Source organism: Fusarium pseudograminearum, chromosome 2, assembly GCF_000303195.2.
Source record: "Fusarium pseudograminearum CS3096 chromosome 2, whole genome shotgun sequence".
In the NCBI taxonomy this organism is placed as follows: domain Eukaryota; kingdom Fungi; phylum Ascomycota; class Sordariomycetes; order Hypocreales; family Nectriaceae; genus Fusarium; species Fusarium pseudograminearum.
In genome coordinates, this window is record NC_031952.1 from 351,952 (window position 1) to 367,698 (window position 15,747).

At 45.3% G+C, this 15,747-nt stretch overlaps 10 protein-coding genes across 10 annotated transcripts, besides 2 other annotated features; 3 read left to right on the forward strand and 7 right to left on the reverse strand.

Moving 5' to 3' along the window:
- Positions 1–93: 93 nt before the first annotated feature.
- On the reverse strand, positions 94–1,765 carry FPSE_07525 (uncharacterized protein; the record flags this gene model as incomplete). The annotated part of the gene is made up of 4 exons (XM_009260643.1): positions 94–1,028; positions 1,078–1,131; positions 1,179–1,408; positions 1,461–1,765. The coding sequence occupies 4 exons, from the start codon at positions 1,763–1,765 to the stop codon at positions 94–96; spliced, it is 1,524 nt and encodes a 507-aa protein (XP_009258918.1).
- A 364-nt stretch (positions 1,766–2,129) lies between these two features.
- Positions 2,130–2,156: a repeat region.
- A 201-nt stretch (positions 2,157–2,357) lies between these two features.
- On the reverse strand, positions 2,358–4,287 carry FPSE_07524 (uncharacterized protein; the record flags this gene model as incomplete). Its single annotated transcript, XM_009260642.1, has 6 exons — positions 2,358–2,797; positions 2,844–3,133; positions 3,186–3,424; positions 3,471–3,530; positions 3,577–3,956; positions 4,008–4,287. The coding sequence occupies 6 exons, from the start codon at positions 4,285–4,287 to the stop codon at positions 2,358–2,360; spliced, it is 1,689 nt and encodes a 562-aa protein (XP_009258917.1).
- A 1,017-nt stretch (positions 4,288–5,304) lies between these two features.
- FPSE_07523 (uncharacterized protein) lies at positions 5,305–5,815 on the reverse strand (the record flags this gene model as incomplete). Its single annotated transcript, XM_009260641.1, has 3 exons — positions 5,305–5,383; positions 5,436–5,679; positions 5,728–5,815. The coding sequence occupies 3 exons, from the start codon at positions 5,813–5,815 to the stop codon at positions 5,305–5,307; spliced, it is 411 nt and encodes a 136-aa protein (XP_009258916.1).
- Positions 5,816–6,540: 725 nt separating this feature from the next.
- Positions 6,541–7,055, forward strand: FPSE_07522 (uncharacterized protein; the record flags this gene model as incomplete). Its single annotated transcript, XM_009260640.1, has 3 exons — positions 6,541–6,622; positions 6,685–6,922; positions 6,977–7,055. The coding sequence occupies 3 exons, from the start codon at positions 6,541–6,543 to the stop codon at positions 7,053–7,055; spliced, it is 399 nt and encodes a 132-aa protein (XP_009258915.1).
- Positions 6,564–6,618: a microsatellite.
- Positions 7,056–7,323: 268 nt separating the features above from the next.
- FPSE_07521 (uncharacterized protein) lies at positions 7,324–7,642 on the reverse strand (the record flags this gene model as incomplete). Its single annotated transcript, XM_009260639.1, has 3 exons — positions 7,324–7,459; positions 7,522–7,577; positions 7,631–7,642. The coding sequence occupies 3 exons, from the start codon at positions 7,640–7,642 to the stop codon at positions 7,324–7,326; spliced, it is 204 nt and encodes a 67-aa protein (XP_009258914.1).
- Positions 7,643–8,251: 609 nt separating this feature from the next.
- Positions 8,252–8,815, forward strand: FPSE_07520 (uncharacterized protein; the record flags this gene model as incomplete). The annotated part of the gene is made up of 1 exon (XM_009260638.1): positions 8,252–8,815. One exon carries the CDS (start codon positions 8,252–8,254, stop codon positions 8,813–8,815), a length of 564 nt encoding a protein of 187 aa, XP_009258913.1.
- A 332-nt stretch (positions 8,816–9,147) lies between these two features.
- On the reverse strand, positions 9,148–12,318 carry FPSE_07519 (uncharacterized protein; the record flags this gene model as incomplete). The annotated part of the gene is made up of 5 exons (XM_009260637.1): positions 9,148–9,242; positions 9,299–11,463; positions 11,517–11,541; positions 11,597–11,770; positions 11,919–12,318. 5 exons carry the CDS (start codon positions 12,316–12,318, stop codon positions 9,148–9,150), a joined length of 2,859 nt encoding a protein of 952 aa, XP_009258912.1.
- Positions 12,319–13,096: 778 nt separating this feature from the next.
- FPSE_07518 (uncharacterized protein) lies at positions 13,097–13,575 on the reverse strand (the record flags this gene model as incomplete). Its single annotated transcript, XM_009260636.1, has 3 exons — positions 13,097–13,193; positions 13,240–13,250; positions 13,309–13,575. The coding sequence occupies 3 exons, from the start codon at positions 13,573–13,575 to the stop codon at positions 13,097–13,099; spliced, it is 375 nt and encodes a 124-aa protein (XP_009258911.1).
- A 677-nt stretch (positions 13,576–14,252) lies between these two features.
- On the forward strand, positions 14,253–14,749 carry FPSE_07517 (uncharacterized protein; the record flags this gene model as incomplete). The annotated part of the gene is made up of 3 exons (XM_009260635.1): positions 14,253–14,522; positions 14,585–14,595; positions 14,653–14,749. 3 exons carry the CDS (start codon positions 14,253–14,255, stop codon positions 14,747–14,749), a joined length of 378 nt encoding a protein of 125 aa, XP_009258910.1.
- A 286-nt stretch (positions 14,750–15,035) lies between these two features.
- Positions 15,036–15,638, reverse strand: FPSE_07516 (uncharacterized protein; the record flags this gene model as incomplete). Its single annotated transcript, XM_009260634.1, has 1 exon — positions 15,036–15,638. One exon carries the CDS (start codon positions 15,636–15,638, stop codon positions 15,036–15,038), a length of 603 nt encoding a protein of 200 aa, XP_009258909.1.
- Between the last annotated feature and the right edge of the window lie 109 nt (positions 15,639–15,747).

The following is a 15,747-nucleotide window of genomic DNA, read 5'->3' on the forward strand; positions in this document are numbered from 1 at the left end:
GTCGCAGGGCGGCTTTGTCACCTAATCACGTTTAGCCAGTTCTTTTAAATGTGCTTGTCATATCCATGTATTCGTTTTCCTATATCATTACATTTATCGTCGAGCCAATCCCACATCCAAACCCATCGGCTTACGCAGAAATCCTTCCCTAGTCTCCATAACATCCTGTCTCAAAACAACATCATATCGCTTAATCCAAGTAGCAGCAATCATCCTCATCTGCATCTCCGCCAAATTACGTCCTACACAAGAACGAGGTCCGTAGCTGAAAGGAATGAAAGCATTCTTCTGCTTATCAGTCAGAGTCTCCCAACGCTCAGGCTTAAAGTCATCAGCATCAGGGCCCCAGATTTCTGTCGAGTGATGGATGGTGTATGTAGGAACACTGAGGACTGTGCCGGGGCCAAAGTATCGTCCGTGGATGGTGACGCCCTTGTGGTTGGGGGGAACCTCGCGGGGTAGACCGATACCAGATGGGGAGTGAATTCGGAGAGTCTCGTTGATGCAGTGGCCGAGGTAGGGGAGGTGCTTGACAGACTCGAAGTCGGGAATATCAACGCCTTCAGGCATAACGGCAGAAACCTCTTCGTAGACCTTTTGCAAAACTCCAGGTGTCCTGACAATATGATACAACAAAGCACAAGAAGAGTTAGATGTCGTGTCACTTCCAGCAATCAATTGAGTCAAAGCCTCAGCGGTAAGTTCATCGCGACCAAGGGGTTCACCCTTCTCGTCGCGACCCTGCATGAGACGAGCCAAAAGGTCCTTTCTGGTAGAGTCACCGCCGCGTTCCAGACGCTCGCTAACACGTGCGATGGCGATACCAGCGAGGTTCTCAACGGCCTGGAGGCCTTGGCTGAAGAAGGGATCGGGGAGATACTTGGCGTAGGGCTTGAGTTGAGGGAGACAGCCGAGAGTTGCGGAAACTTCGCCGCGACGGTTCATGATTTCGACGGCTGGGGCGTAGATGGTTGGACTGGTGGGGGAGGCCTTTACTTCAGCGATGTCGGCACCAGAAGCGAGCATTCCTAGAGCACGTCAGGTTTTGTTTGAAACAAATTATCTGGTTTTACCTACCAAATGGCTTTCCAAAAGCGAGGTCGGCAATGATGTCGAAAGCGAGAAAATTGACTGCCATATGTCAGTTGATAGCTATCGTAGAATAATGGTTGTCTTACACCAGTTGAGACAGTCAACGCGTCCATAACCATCACGCTCCTTGCTGCTAGAGATGCGATCCCACTGCTTGACAAAAATCTCAAGGTTCTGGCGGATATAAGGCTCAAACTCTAGAACAGACTTGGGAGCAAAAGTGTGCGAAACAATCTTTCTCTTGCGAGAATGCTCAGCTCTATCACGCGTATTGAAAAGACCACGACGGATAGACACAAAGGTATCGTAAAAGTCACTATTCAGTTAGCTTACTATTTCTATAAATTTCAACTTGTGACGAGACATACGCTTTCAGGAAACCATTTCCGTGACCGTAGATAGTGTTGATAGCATCTGCATCAGCAACAGAGACGTGGTTTGGTGCAATTCGAACGAGGGGGCCCAGCTTCTTGTGGACTTGATCAACAATTTCATAACGTTTTCCTCTTCGACATGTTGATAGCAACCAAAGGTTGCTGAACTGTGCCGGAAAAGGAGCGGGGATACCGCGGAGGTCCTTGTTGCTGACCCATGGGAGGATATACCATGCAACGAAGGCGACGACAAGAGCCACGGGTGCCCAAGGGGACACTAAGAGTTCTGTGATAGCCATCTTGAGGAGTGATTCTTGACAGAGTTGAGAAGTTAGGAAAGACAGGAGGAGGAGCTAAGTATTTATCTATATCGTCTTGGTCCATAGTGGCTTTTGATCATCATGGATTGCCCCAGATTTCTTACCCCAGACGAGATGGAGGCAACCATTGACAGCTTCCGAGGAACGTTTTCTCCACATTCTGCCCTCGGCACTGTTATTACCAGACACACTATTGGTTGACCAATTCATCGGTCCTAGCGTTGACAGCCTCAACTTAACTCAAGGCAAGGTCTAGATGTGCCCTACCACTTAGTCCTTTGTCATGAATAGATACTCGCTATCACATAGAGATACTCAGATTATCCTCTCTGATACATGATACTTTTTAAAATATTTATTAATTTTTTTACTTAACATTCTCATACCAAAAACTGATGCTGTTCAAGTCCATCTACGTCATTTCGCCTGCTTACTTCAAATTTCAACTCGGATATTGAGAGCATCCGATTGGCTACAATTCCGAGGAAGCATTTCGGCAATAAACACGGTAGAAACGCGACCAGTAGCCCTCGTGACCATTCAACCAGCCTTATCAACTACCTAACCCTATTTAGAACACATACAAAAACTCATCGTTCATCAAATCCGTCAAATCATCAAAAGCTCGATCTCCGACCGTTCCATCCTTTGCGCTCTCAACAGTTTGTCCATCCGTAGCCTTTGCTCTTCGAAGACGATCAGCTTCTTCGGGGGAGTATAGACTGTAGTCTACAATAACCGCGTCTTTTCCAGCCAAGACGCGACGACGACTGTGGTCGCGGTTGAGGAAGGTGAGATACATGCTCGTGAGGACTACTAGACCTTCAATGGCCATGTATAGAAGCAAGTTCCAGGATAGACCTCTATGGTACTCAGGTGCCTCGGATGGCTTGTAGAGAAGTGGGCCAATGATGTTGCCGAGGGATTGGCCGATGAATAGCACAGAGGAATTACATTTGCTTTTGGTATCACCAGCTGTGTTGGAAGAAGCCCACGAGTAGATCAGAGGGACTAAACCAGTCAGTATGCTAACTTGCAGAAATGAAGCCGAACTCACCTATGCCTGGGAATACAGAAATCATGTAGTAACCACCAAGAAGGGTGTTCCTGCCTTCGGGTGTATGCGGTGTCGACAACATAATCATGCAGCCAATTGTCGGAAAGATAGCCAGGAAAGCAATCACTGGACCTTTCTTGTGATACTTGGTCGCCACATAAGACCCTCCAACGGTGGAAATGAGTTGAACAATACCGAAAGGCGCGTTGAACAAGATAGCCTCGAAGGAATCGAAACCGAATGATTTGATGAGAAGAGGTCCGAAAGATCCAACACCACCGGAGGGAACACTGCAGATCAGTCAGTTATCAGTCACTAAAATTCATGACGCGATTGACGCACGAGATACTGAAAATGAGAGCAAACCACAACCAGGTCTTGACATCTCGCATGGTCTCCCAGAAGTGATCCCATCGCCATTGACGCGACATGACACCCGTCTGGTTCATCCTCAATCTCTCAATCGCGATGAGTTTATCGTGCTTGTCAAGGAACTTGGCTTCTGCTGGGGAATCGGGCATGTAGTTGAACAAGACAGTTGAGAAGCAAACTGTGATGATACCAAAGGCGACAAAGATGGTCTGTACGGTCAATAGCTGGTAGAGTTTGAGAGAACGTTGAACTTACCTGATATGGCTTCAATCCCAACGGTAACTGTGCAAGCCACCAAGTCGCCAAACTTCCAAACTATTCCCGGTTAGTCCGACATCACAACCATGATAGGTCAACGTACAACACCTGTGAATCCATTCATAGCATACCAATAACTCATTCTCAACGGCTGCTCCCTCCTCCTCCAAAACATCTGCGTAATGGCTACAAAGCTAGGCGCAATGCTCGCTTCAAACGCACCTAGCCAAAACCTGGCGAACAGCAGACTTTGAAAGGTATGTGCGGCAGCCATAAGAGTAAGAGTGAGTCCCCAAAAGGTCACCATACACGCTGTGAATTTTCCGATGGGAAGTTTCACAAGAAGCCATGCTAGCGGGAATTGAGCGATGAGCTGAGCCACATAGACGATACTGCTTAGCCATGAGAATTGGTTGCCTTTGAGATGCGTATCTTCAATGAGTCCAAAGATAGACGCGTATGCGATTGTGGCTTTATCAAGACCTAGTCTACTATTAATACAAATTTTATTAGTTTTCTGTGAGGGGTACTCACCTTGAAGGAAATAAACTGCCAGCATCAGAGGCAGGACAACCATGTCAATCCTCTTGAGAACACGCGCATCATCTTCAGGCGTAACTTTGATTCGTCGCTCAGGCGAGACTCCAAGTCGTCGCATTAAATCTGCAGTTGGTCCCTTTACCTCTCCATGGCTTCTCCCTCTCGAGATGCCTTCTTCCCCGTCCACCATGTCGAGAAGAGCGTGGTTATCGCGGGATGACGCGCCTGGGTCCGGGGAAGTGGAGCCTAAACGGCCCAAGCCTGTTCCTGACATTTTTGATGGTTTTCAGATGCCAATTGGATTAAATGATTTCGGATTGGTGTAGACTAGAAGCGATGATGTTGGAAATGTGAGGACAGGCTGTCGAGATGAGATCTTGGCTTGGAGAGCAAGGCAAGGGATGTCGAGGGATGACTGATTGTCTTGACCAATCATGAGGCATCTGATCAAAAAGGCAAAATGAGGGATCATCATCTTTCTGAGGTGGCGGGTTTCGAACCGAGGGCCTTGAGCCATTGGCTAATCATGCACGTGCGCTTCACGACTTTTACATTAAAGTGCAGGGTAACTTTAATAGAATCATTTAATGACTGTATTGGTTTCTTCACTTGGCTTCTTTAATGATGTATTTTTAATTTGAGATTATGTGTTTTTATTTTAAATGGTTACGGTTCTTCCGATAACAGACACGGGGACATGCCATAAAAGTTACCATTTCGCTCACGATTAAAAGAAAAAAATTATAAATCAATGTGACATCCTAGTTGAAGCATTGCACAAACATGAAGTTAGTAGGATCACATGTCAAGACGCGTGATATCCTCTATCACTGCCTGGATAAGTCGTAACTACATGTGAGACAGCACAGATAGCAGCAGTGCAAATCATATGGCACTGGAATATCCATCTCTGGGAATACTATTATGTGTCTGAAGTAAGCTACTTAAGTGACCGTTGTACATGCCACCGTTAAGCATGGTACTCAACGTGCTTGTGGGGATTAGATATTACACGGCTATTCCCGTTGGAGCCGCTGGTTTAGTTTCGCCAGGGTCCTTTAGCTGACAAGGGTATAAATGGTCAGCATACGAAAATTCCCCGATATCGTTTTGGATGCTTCTAATGAACTCTGGATCAAAAGCCCAAGGCTTGGAATAATCAAGTGTCAGATGCGATTAATATTGTATTAAAAAGAGATTGAATATATACTAGTTGCTCTAGGTTCCTCTCTTCATTCTTCTCCCTCCCTCCCATGCATGTATATTGTCGATGAGTCCAAACAAGGCTCCTCTAGAACTGTTTGATGGCCTTGCACTCAGTGAGTCTCTCAAAGTCCTTGCACGCCCCGTTATATGTGCTCATAAGGTAACTGAAGAATACAAGTTAGAAAAACAAACAACATGAGAATCAGGTGTACATACTCATGACCGGCAGGGCCTCGAACGACGCTCACATCGACGTAGTACTTTCCATCATCGCCCCAGTAGCATTGCCGGTTGGAAAAGTACTGCACCGAGTGAACTGCCTCGCACCAAAAGTCGAGATGTCTGTCTTCGCGAGGCTCGGTGATGAGCCAGTGGCGGTACCTGTCTAGACCGTCCTCAACCCAGGTCTTGACATACTTGATTGTCATTGAACAATCTCTACGCTTGTCAAGGTCGGAAACTGATATGTGGTTAGTATGTGAATATATTAAAATTCTGGGTATCTTACCACTGGAAACATCGGGAGTAGGGTTGGCCACTGCTCCAGTGATGGAGGAGATGGCGAGAGCAGCCTGGGTGAGGAGAGTGAACTTCATCTTGATTGTTGTTGAGTGACGGTACTGGATAATGGATGAATTGAGATAGAGTGAAGAAAGAAGAAGCGTATCGTGCGGAATCCAACCCCAACTTTATAGTCCAAGATATCCTTTTGCCATGATAGATTTATCGCACTTTGCCCGAGGTTATACAAAATCGGTAACACTATATCCGGGGTCACTGGAGGCTGATCAGTCGGTCCGTCTAGTAAAGCGAGAATCCTTCGATTAATCGAGAATCCTTTATCAAAGGGCCGAGCACAATCGCATGAATATATTCCTTCTACGGAGCCGCAAACACGTTGCGTTTATTTTGATTGACAGCTATAATGCCATTTAGAGTATGCACCAAGAACATTGTGGGTTAAGCATAGAGCAATGCCTCTTTCAACGTGGGTTAGTTGCGAGCTAGTGCTTATCCACTGTCAAATCAATGCAACTCCAGGACCACAATTTGTTTCGACGCAGTTTAGTGAGGTTGTTGAAGTGGATTTCATACTCCATATATTTCGAAATAGGGATTACGGATAGTCACACCGTAGACGGTTCTATCCGTGAACCTCATTTCTACTATGATCCTTCAGACCTAGGGCTGGAGGCCACTGAATTCAAACCTATCTAACGTAGCTGGGAGTAGTTATAAATTGAGAGCATTGCCTCCAAGAAGGTTCAAACCTACCAGCACATCCAATATTCATCTCAACTTCTCATCCAACTCTACCAAAATGAAGTTCTCACTCATCACCTTTGCCGCAGCTGTCCCTGCTCTTGCTGCTGCCGTCCCCGCTTCTGCTGATACTGCTCAAGGTATCTATTCATTCTATTCGGAACAGAAACCAGCCGTTCAGTACTAACTAAACTATCCTTAGTCGACAAGCGTGCCGACTGCAAGCTGACTCTCCAATGGCTCACCAACTGGAGTGAAGATGCCCTGAGAAGATACCGCGTGCAACTCATCACCGAGCCGCGAAATGATGACCACATTAAAAAATATTGTGATCTCATCAAAGCGGATGCGTCCGGTGTTCACAACGTGCAATGTTTCTGGACAGACGACGGGAAATATGTCATTGACGACAGCGAAGGCGAAGGCTCTCCCGGCCATGGGTAAGTACTATCATATTTACTGTTGTACTAATGAAGCTGACTTGGTGATTTTAGTCAATATCTGAGCCGTTTCAACGCTGCGGCTAAGCACTTTGAATGGGCTACTAGTTGCGATACTGTTCGAAACCTCTAGACTGTTTGGATGAGTGTTCTCACTTCTGCCTTGGTAGTTGGTTGTGCTATGTTAGGGAGGACGTAGGCATATTGTACTTAGTGATGCGTCCCATTTAATCTTCTTGTCCGTCAACAATATTTATATGAAGACTTTCGCGTCAAGATATCCTCAATGCTGTGACCTGGCTCTATCTCGTATCGCCTTTGTTTATTTAGTTCTAGTTGCTCTTTTTACCATATAAAACTGGCAACTGAGTTGGCCTGCCTATTTTAACTTGACTATTCGTCTAGACAGTGATGATGATGATCATCAAACATTCAGCAATGGTGTCCTCCGCTGCTAAGACTGACAAAGTGGGCTCATTTGGGGGTAGACTAAGATCAAGAAGGATCACCATGCCATGACCAGCAGGGCTGTCGTCCCTGTTCCATTTAAAATTGAAGTAGAATTGATGTGGATTATGAGGAGAAACTAGACTACACACGCGTCACTGAATTTGTATATGTGGGTTAGGTACCACTCTGCCGTTCTCCTGCTTGACTGCCTTGTGGGTTAGGTTTTGCGGTTAGATTAGATAGAAAATACTAGCTTACATTCGAAAACATGAGGGTCGGTCTTTTGGGCTGGACCCTGCCGATCTGGTGGAGATAGATGGTGAAACTAATTTGGAGTCTTTGCGTTGGCAGCATTGGCACAGATACCCCTGGTGTTGGTTGGTGAAATTTGGGAAGCGCGGATATAGCAAAGAATGCCCGTGTTCTAAATACTTATGAATTGGTATTTGTGTTTACTTATGCATTCATAATGTAGCGAGTAATACCAAGCTGACTATATTCACAACTGGATAACTCGGTCTAATTCTGTAGTGGAGTCTTTATACTGTAGTTACCTACATAGATAGTAATAGAAAACAATAAATAATAAAATAAACTTTCTCATTACTTCTCGCCGTTTCATCTCAAATATTCAATATAAAACTTCTTAACCCTATGATATCTTGTGACACTTTATTGCATCACGTACAACCATGAAATCCTGCTGATGTACAGGGATTACTACGTCATCCGCCACCCCCACCTCTTGATAAAACAAGTAAATCTTCAACCAAGGTTTCTTTCCCAGCCACATTCCACTCTTATCATCGACTACCAGTTTAGTCTATCATATAAAATACAGTAGCATCGCCTATCATCATCCCTGCCTTTAACAACCCCATGAACGAGGCACTGACTTCCATCTTCTCCGGCGCAATCCCAGCTCAATTCATGTCCGGCAACCAATCCAAGGGCGATGGCCAAAATGGCGAAACCCCTTCCGAAAGCTCATCTCAGACAAAAGACCGCATCGTGAAAGAGATTCAGAGCAGGGTCGAAGAAGCAAAGGGTCTACAGGAGAAATCCATCGAACTCCATGACAAGGCAGATAAAGAAGAAGACCCTGAAGAAGCGGAGAACATACGTCATGAAGCGAGAGAAATCGACAAGAAGGCTGCCAAGCTTATGAAGACGGCTGAGAGACTCGAGAAGGGATGGTTGCAGGGCGGTGCAATGGGTACTGGCATAGGAGCTGGTGTGGCGAGTGGTTTGGGTATGGGTGTTGGTGCATTGTTGACAGGCGTCGTGGCTATTCCGACAGCTGGACTGGGGTTACTTATCGGAGCTGGGACAGGACTTGCGCATGGGAGCTGGGTCAAATTTACGGATGCGTTCACTAAGGACGAGGCTGAGAGTATCGTTAATGAAGCGGAGGAGGAAGCTGAGAAGATTGCAAAGGGCTGATATTGTTTATGACGAGCTATGTCATGATGGAGTCATTGAGCATTGCCAGGACTTGTGCCGATATCCGCAGTAACTTGGTTCTTGATCCCTAATTCTCTTTATCACCTGGAAAGCAACCTTGGGGAAAGACCTCTGAGTTCAACAAATGGTCGGTAAATAGTGAATTCTATTGCTATGTTGACGGGTGGATTTCTTCGCCATACATACGAACCCGAATGTATTTTACGCGATTGTAGTAAGGACGTGATATGCTATAAGATTCGATTTGCAAGATGCTTGACTCTCCAATATTTCGCATAAATCTTGCTTTTGCTGGAGACGAAACTTCGAGTTCAGACAAGTTCCATATGTTTGTATGCAGTCTGGGAGCTTGAGAACCGTGCAAATTCCCCTGAACCATGAATCTTTTCGGTGTTTCTTCTTGATTCTGTAGAACGATGTCAAGTCGACTTATTTCTGAGTCTAAGTAAGTACCATGATTACTTATATTCTCGTCCTTGCCTTCATGAGCCGTTATTGTCTCAAAAACGATACTTCGAATTGGGCAATTATTATGGATGGGAATTTCCAGTATTAGGTCGCGCTGTTCTTTGCCGTGAGATATTAACGCTTCTTGATCATATTCCTTTTCGATCGAAACAAGAGGGGTTGCTATAGGTTCGCGTAGATTCATAGGGTATGGACAGAGCTTCGTCTTTTCAGCCGGCCAATGCAAATTGGAAATTGCCCCGTTGTGTCTCAGAAGCTTGATGATCTCACCATGTTCCATCTCCAAGGCATAATCAAGGGCCCTTTTCCCATTTTCACATGGATGGTTAATATCCATGCCTCCTCGGATTGCGTCGCGCAGTTCTTTGACATAGCTTGATTTGACGAGGAACTGAAGCACTTGTGCACTCGTTCCATTCAAGCCTGGAAAATAGGAAATGAGGAGTTCTGATTTTCTATAACCATATGATTCGTAGGCAAGATCAAGTGGTGACACGTCATCGAAGCCCCTACGCGAAGTCATATCTGCACCGTTCTGTAAAAGCAATTCGGCTGCCGACACAGAACCTGCAAAAACAGCATCATATAAGGGGGGCTTGACAAGTATATTTGTCCGCTGAGTGATATTGACCTGCGCGCCATGTTTGATCAACAATTTGACCATAGGCACATTTTTAAGAACAGCGGCAAGCCCCAGAGGCGTTGTTGGAATGGGGTCTTTAACCAAGCACTCGGTATCGACATCGATCCAAACGGGAACCAGCCCTTGTAGGTCAAAGATTACTGCCCAGTAAAGCCCGTCAATGCTGCCAACGTCCATAATTTGTTGTCTCGTGACATGTGATGGTCTTAAGAAAGGTGTTGACTTCATTATCAAGACTTGAATGATATGATGTTTGACAAATTTGTTCCATTCGTGGAAAGATGTACCCAAGAACGCTTCAGTGCTGCGCCATAGTAGAGTATCCGGCTCTAACACTCTTGCTAACTCGTCTCCCCAGTTCCGCAGTGCATAAGGTAGCAAGGGGTATTGCTGCAAGTATTCCGCCTCAGTCTCTGCCAGCACCTCTGACTTGCAATGGTCTGCAAGAAGGCACTTCAATTGGACTACGTGGATATGCTCATGAATTGTTGGAAAGAACTCTAAGCGCGTTTCGCTTTTCGTCAGATAGCTGGTGAGGGTTTTGTGTGCTATGATAAGTGTTCCGTGCGCAGGGTCAACCACGACTAGTTTTCCAGTTTGACTGTCAATGCCGCGTTCCCTCCACATTCGCACCTTTGAAATGGAATTCGGGCTACTGTCGGCAATTGCGAGTGCATGCTCCAGATGATCCCCTGTCATTGAGCTTGGTGCAAAGGCTACCCAGAATAATGCCTGGATGGACATACATGGAAGACCATCAACTAACCCGTCAGAAGAAGACTCGGCTTTAAGGCGATTGATGCCCCGTCTGTACGCTTCATCGACTGTGGAAGGCAGCTCAGAGATTATTCGCTCGCAGTGAGCTTTGCTGTCGGCTCTCTCCACTTCGTCCATGATGAGTTGAGTCAATATGAACGATTTCTGGCATTTCTCAAGTAGAATTTCGATGATATCACGAGACCTGAATTCGCAGTGATAGTCCCAGTCTTGTCGAGAGAAACGTTCCTCCATGTATAGCGTAAGATCAACATCTGGTGCTTCCATGTACACCTGCGGATCGTTCTTGAAAATCCTCGCGATACTATCGTACGGCCGAGAAGTTATCAAGATTCGGCAATAACCATTCTCCCGCTGAAGGCTTCTCAGATCCTGAATTACGTTGCGTTGGAGGTTTCTGGGAACCTCGTCGAGCCCATCGAGTATAAGAACAGTGTTGCCGGAGTGTTTCAAAGCGTGTTGGAGTAGCTCTCTCTGAACCTTCAGTCTTCTTTGACCTGTAAGGATGGCAGGGTCGTGATCGTCTTTGGAGTTCTTGATCCACGCAATGTCTTGGCGACATTCTGGTTTTGACTTGACCAGCTGGACCCACAAGCTCATCAGTATCTCCATATGGTCTTGTAGATTTCGCATGCCATCAATTTGGTGATAGCAGAATACTGCGGCGACTTGGGTGGCTAGAGAATTGGGTCCATGACGTTGTTGTTGGCGGGCCCTGAGCCGATCGTCTATCGTGATCCTGAATACCGATTATGTTAGTAGATTCTTCGCATGCGGAGAGAAAAGTCTTACGCAAGTCCTGTTTTTCCACATCCCTCTAAGCAAGCGCAAAGTTAGCTATGATCACCGAACAAGCAGAGCAGCCAACTCACGCAATCCATTGATCCAAAGAACACCGTTTCCTGATTGTTCCCAATTTCGATACTGGCCGTTATTCAGAATCCACTGGCCGGTTCCTTCTGTAACTTGCACACGTGGATAGGCTCCAAGCAACTCTGCTGCCATAGGTGGTGTCCAGCGCTTGATGAAATCATCGACAAGCTCATCTATAAACAAAGTAAGCATATAGACTTCAGTTTCCCAAGATTGTGCTATTTATAATAGATAGCGTCAACGGGGCGCAGTTAATGAATGATGGTGAAAGGCAGTACCGGTGCAGACGACCTCTATCAGAATGAGAGATATAATGCTCACCTTGCTTTATATCCGAAATATGCCGAATAGAAAGGGTCATGTTCATTTGCGAAAGGAGGTTGGTTAGCCGGCGAGCCTTGTCAAGATCCTGCTTGAAATCACTCTTTCGGGTTGGCCACTTCAATTTCTCCAAAAACTTGTCGATTGTCTTTTTTCTCTTCTCAAGGTGTTGTTTGAGGTCTGCGATCAAATCATTTGTTTCTTCGAGGGCGCTCTGAAAATCTTTGTTTGATTCAAAATTGCTTCCGCTTTTCTGAACATCGTCTGCCATGTTACTCAGGATTTCAGTCTCCTTTGTGAGCTCTTTGAGCTCCTCTTCGGCCTTGTAGACTGTCTTGACAGTTTTGGCAATCATGAAAACATCTTCAATGATCTTCCTGACATCCCCGTAAGAAGTCATTGTTGGCAAGGTGCAGATTGTAGGAGATTGACGGCGTGGACAGTGGAGATGGAAATGCTGATAGAATCAAGTTTCCCCTCAACAAACAATTTCTGGGAAATACGAGATGTCTCAGCCACCGCTTGGGTCGCCTTCACCTAAATGCTATGCCCATGCCTGAAATAACAAATCAGATTTAGGGCAGTAGGTGGCGCAGGTGGTAGTACAACAGTTTGCCGGCCAACACATCATGCAGGCTACTCAAGTCAGGCATCAAAAAACGCCAAGGCATACATCAAACCGACAAATTACAAATTGAAAGGAAAATCGGGCTGAAGAGATGAGATCAATGTTTTACATCCTTATCGCAGCTGAAGACCAAGCCCATTTAATGTGTATGTGACTCTCAACTGCAAGGTATATCTGGTCGCGCAGATCAATAAATGGGGTGTTGATACAGCACCCATGTAAAAAGGCTGGTTCAGCCGCAGTACATACACATGCCAAGAGAGGCAGTGTTGCGCAGACAAAAACGAGGCGTTGTCATTCGTCTGTCGGCAAAATGACAACTCGGACAGTGACGATGTGGTGGCAGTGATTCAACCACAAGTTGATATTTGAAGCCAAAATTGATATTTTATCTCGATGTATTCCGCTGTGATCAATCCATATAGTTGCTTGATAGTTAGAGTCAAAGGGGTAAATTGCAGTTGTCTGTTTTTATTGTAACTGTATTGTGGCCTCAGTGATCCTTGCTATGACCCCTTCCCTGTCTCGGTCTTTGAACCCATCAGAATTTCTAAGGAAAATATCCATTCACCGTGTAAAGCTGTCCATTAGCCTGCCAAGTTCCACCGAAAACATCAGCATCTTTTATGCACTGGTTGATTATGTTCCTATAAATATTAGATCGTTGTCCTTGAAAAGAAACTGCACACATACTCAGTAGCATCCTGTACAAATCGGTTAGTAATTGTCTCTAGTATTTATCATCTTGTAAAGCACACATACCCAGCAATCCTTGAATCCCGCTTTTCCTGCCGTGTTCTTGCGGCTTATTTCGATTTTGACAGTAGTACTACCAATCGCTGTGTACTTCTTCCAAGTGGTAACTGTGCAAGGTTGCTGGTAGGCACATTCTGTGTTGCTGCACATCTTCTGGCGTGCATCCCAGTAACCCTCTATAAAGCGGCTGGCAATACTTTCAGTTCCATAGCAGTCTGCAGCTAAAGAACTGCCGATGAAAACCGAAAGGGCAGCGAGGTTGAGAATCTGCATGTTGAAAAGATTGGGGGATAAGAGGACGTGAGGCTGAAATGTGATAGATTTCGAGAGGCGGAATAATGGATAGACGGCAGAAGATGCCTACCTGATTTTATAGTGAATTTATTTACCGAACCCTTTGCTGCATTCTCCACTATATAATAGCTAAGTAGATAATATTCTGCAGCGTGATGGATAAACTAGAGAGTATTAGGAAACTCGTTCATTTGTTGTTCAAGGTGAGTGGGGTTGTCATTGTATTGGTAATGAGTACAAAGCCAATATTTACTACAGACTGCAGGGCTGACTGATAAGTCAAGCGATTTATGCAATGCTTTTTTCCGGCCGATACTACCATACCGGCTGAGACACTGGCTAGCAGCAGGCTAAATAAATAAACTAGACACAACTAATTGATAAACAGTTAGTGACGAGACCCATATCTCTATTCTAGAACCACTTGGGCATATTTATAGACCCTGCAGCATGTCACTTTACCCGCAACAGGCAGCTGTCATAACCTTCAACCTACGGTGAGGCGGCCGACAGGAAGCTAGGATCGATCAATCTCTTATCTATGATAAACAAGACAAGACCGATATAAAGTCACTTTAATATCCCGCAAGTTTAACCTTTGTTATCAAGCCACACTCCTACTTTACTTCAACCTCATATCACCTTGTCCTTTCAACATGAAGATCGTCAACTTATCAGCGCTTGTACTTTTCGCCAATGGTGCTCTGGCAGCAGACTGCCTCGGCACCAAAACAAATGGTAGTATGGACAAGTTTCTGTCGGCCTTCTGGGAAGCGCGCGAGAAAATGTGCAACAATTCCGACTGCGCTCTTCAGCAGCCCTGCACAACAAAGGCTTCAAAGACTGCAGGAATTTTGCGAAACACGATTGAGGTTTCGATAAAACGCCAGAACACCGCTGGAAAGCCTGGGTTTAAGGATTGCTGGGTACGTCTCAAAAACAAGCTGAAAATTGATCACTATGGAGTTTACTAACTCAAACATATCAGGATGCCACTGAGTATGTTGGTTTCATTCATTTTTCATTCATCTTGAATCTCCTGGCTAAACATCTTAGGAACATCATTCAACAATGCACAAAGAACGGGTACTTGGATGGAATTTGGGAGGCCAATGGACAACTGTACCAGATAAACTCATACTACAGCAGCTAAAGTTTGCGTTGTATATATCCCCGAATCTATTATGAGAATCAATCAAAAATTAGCGGTCACAGCCCGTGTCTCATACTTTGAACTTATGATGGTTACCTGACACACGATGTGGTTCTTGATCAAAATTATGAACCATCGTATTATATACACAGAAAAAAGCATATTTCGGGATTACAAAATTGTGATGCATAAAGTACTCTTCGTTCTAGTCACAGATGTGATTGTCCCTTTCAATTCTCATTTACATCTTAATCCTCATACATCTCTTCTAGGTCTTTTGGTACTCCTAGCGCTGGTTTCTAGCCTCGATATTAACAGGTCCTTCGCCCTCAGCCTCCTTTTGCTTGATAGCCCAAGCAAGCTCTTCGTCAGCCTTTGCAGCTCTCTTTTCATCCTCATCTCCAAGCTTGACATTGTGGACCAGATAGACCATGACTAGGAGCAAACCAGATACACAAACAGACCCAATCGCGAGAGTCTGCTGTGTCTGGCGGTAGCAAGTATCAATGGCATCTCTATCAGCACTACCAGCCTCATATCCACGGGCAACAACAATCGATCCGAAAATCTTGCGACCTTCTTCTTCGCCAAAGTATGCAATGAGCTTTCTTGGTAGTAGAGAGTTCCAGATTGCGCCGCTGACTGTAACACCGAGATTGGAACCAAAGCCGAGGGAAGAAAGGTAGACAGCTGTTGCGATGGCAACTTGTTCGTGCTCGAGGACAGCTTGGAGAGACACTTGGAGCGGTACTTGGGTAAAGCCACGACCAACACCGAGTAGTGATTTGGCTGTGATGAAAGCGGCTTCGCTGGCGATATGAGTACCAGATATATTGGTCAGGTAGATGGGAAGTCCGGCAGCCAAGATGATACACACGACTCCAAACATGACTGAGATTTCTTATCCTTTCTTATTTAGCTAATAGCTTAAAGATCTTAAGTAATTACCCTAACCTTCTTAAAGATATCTTATTGTCTAGGTTCATAATATAGCACCA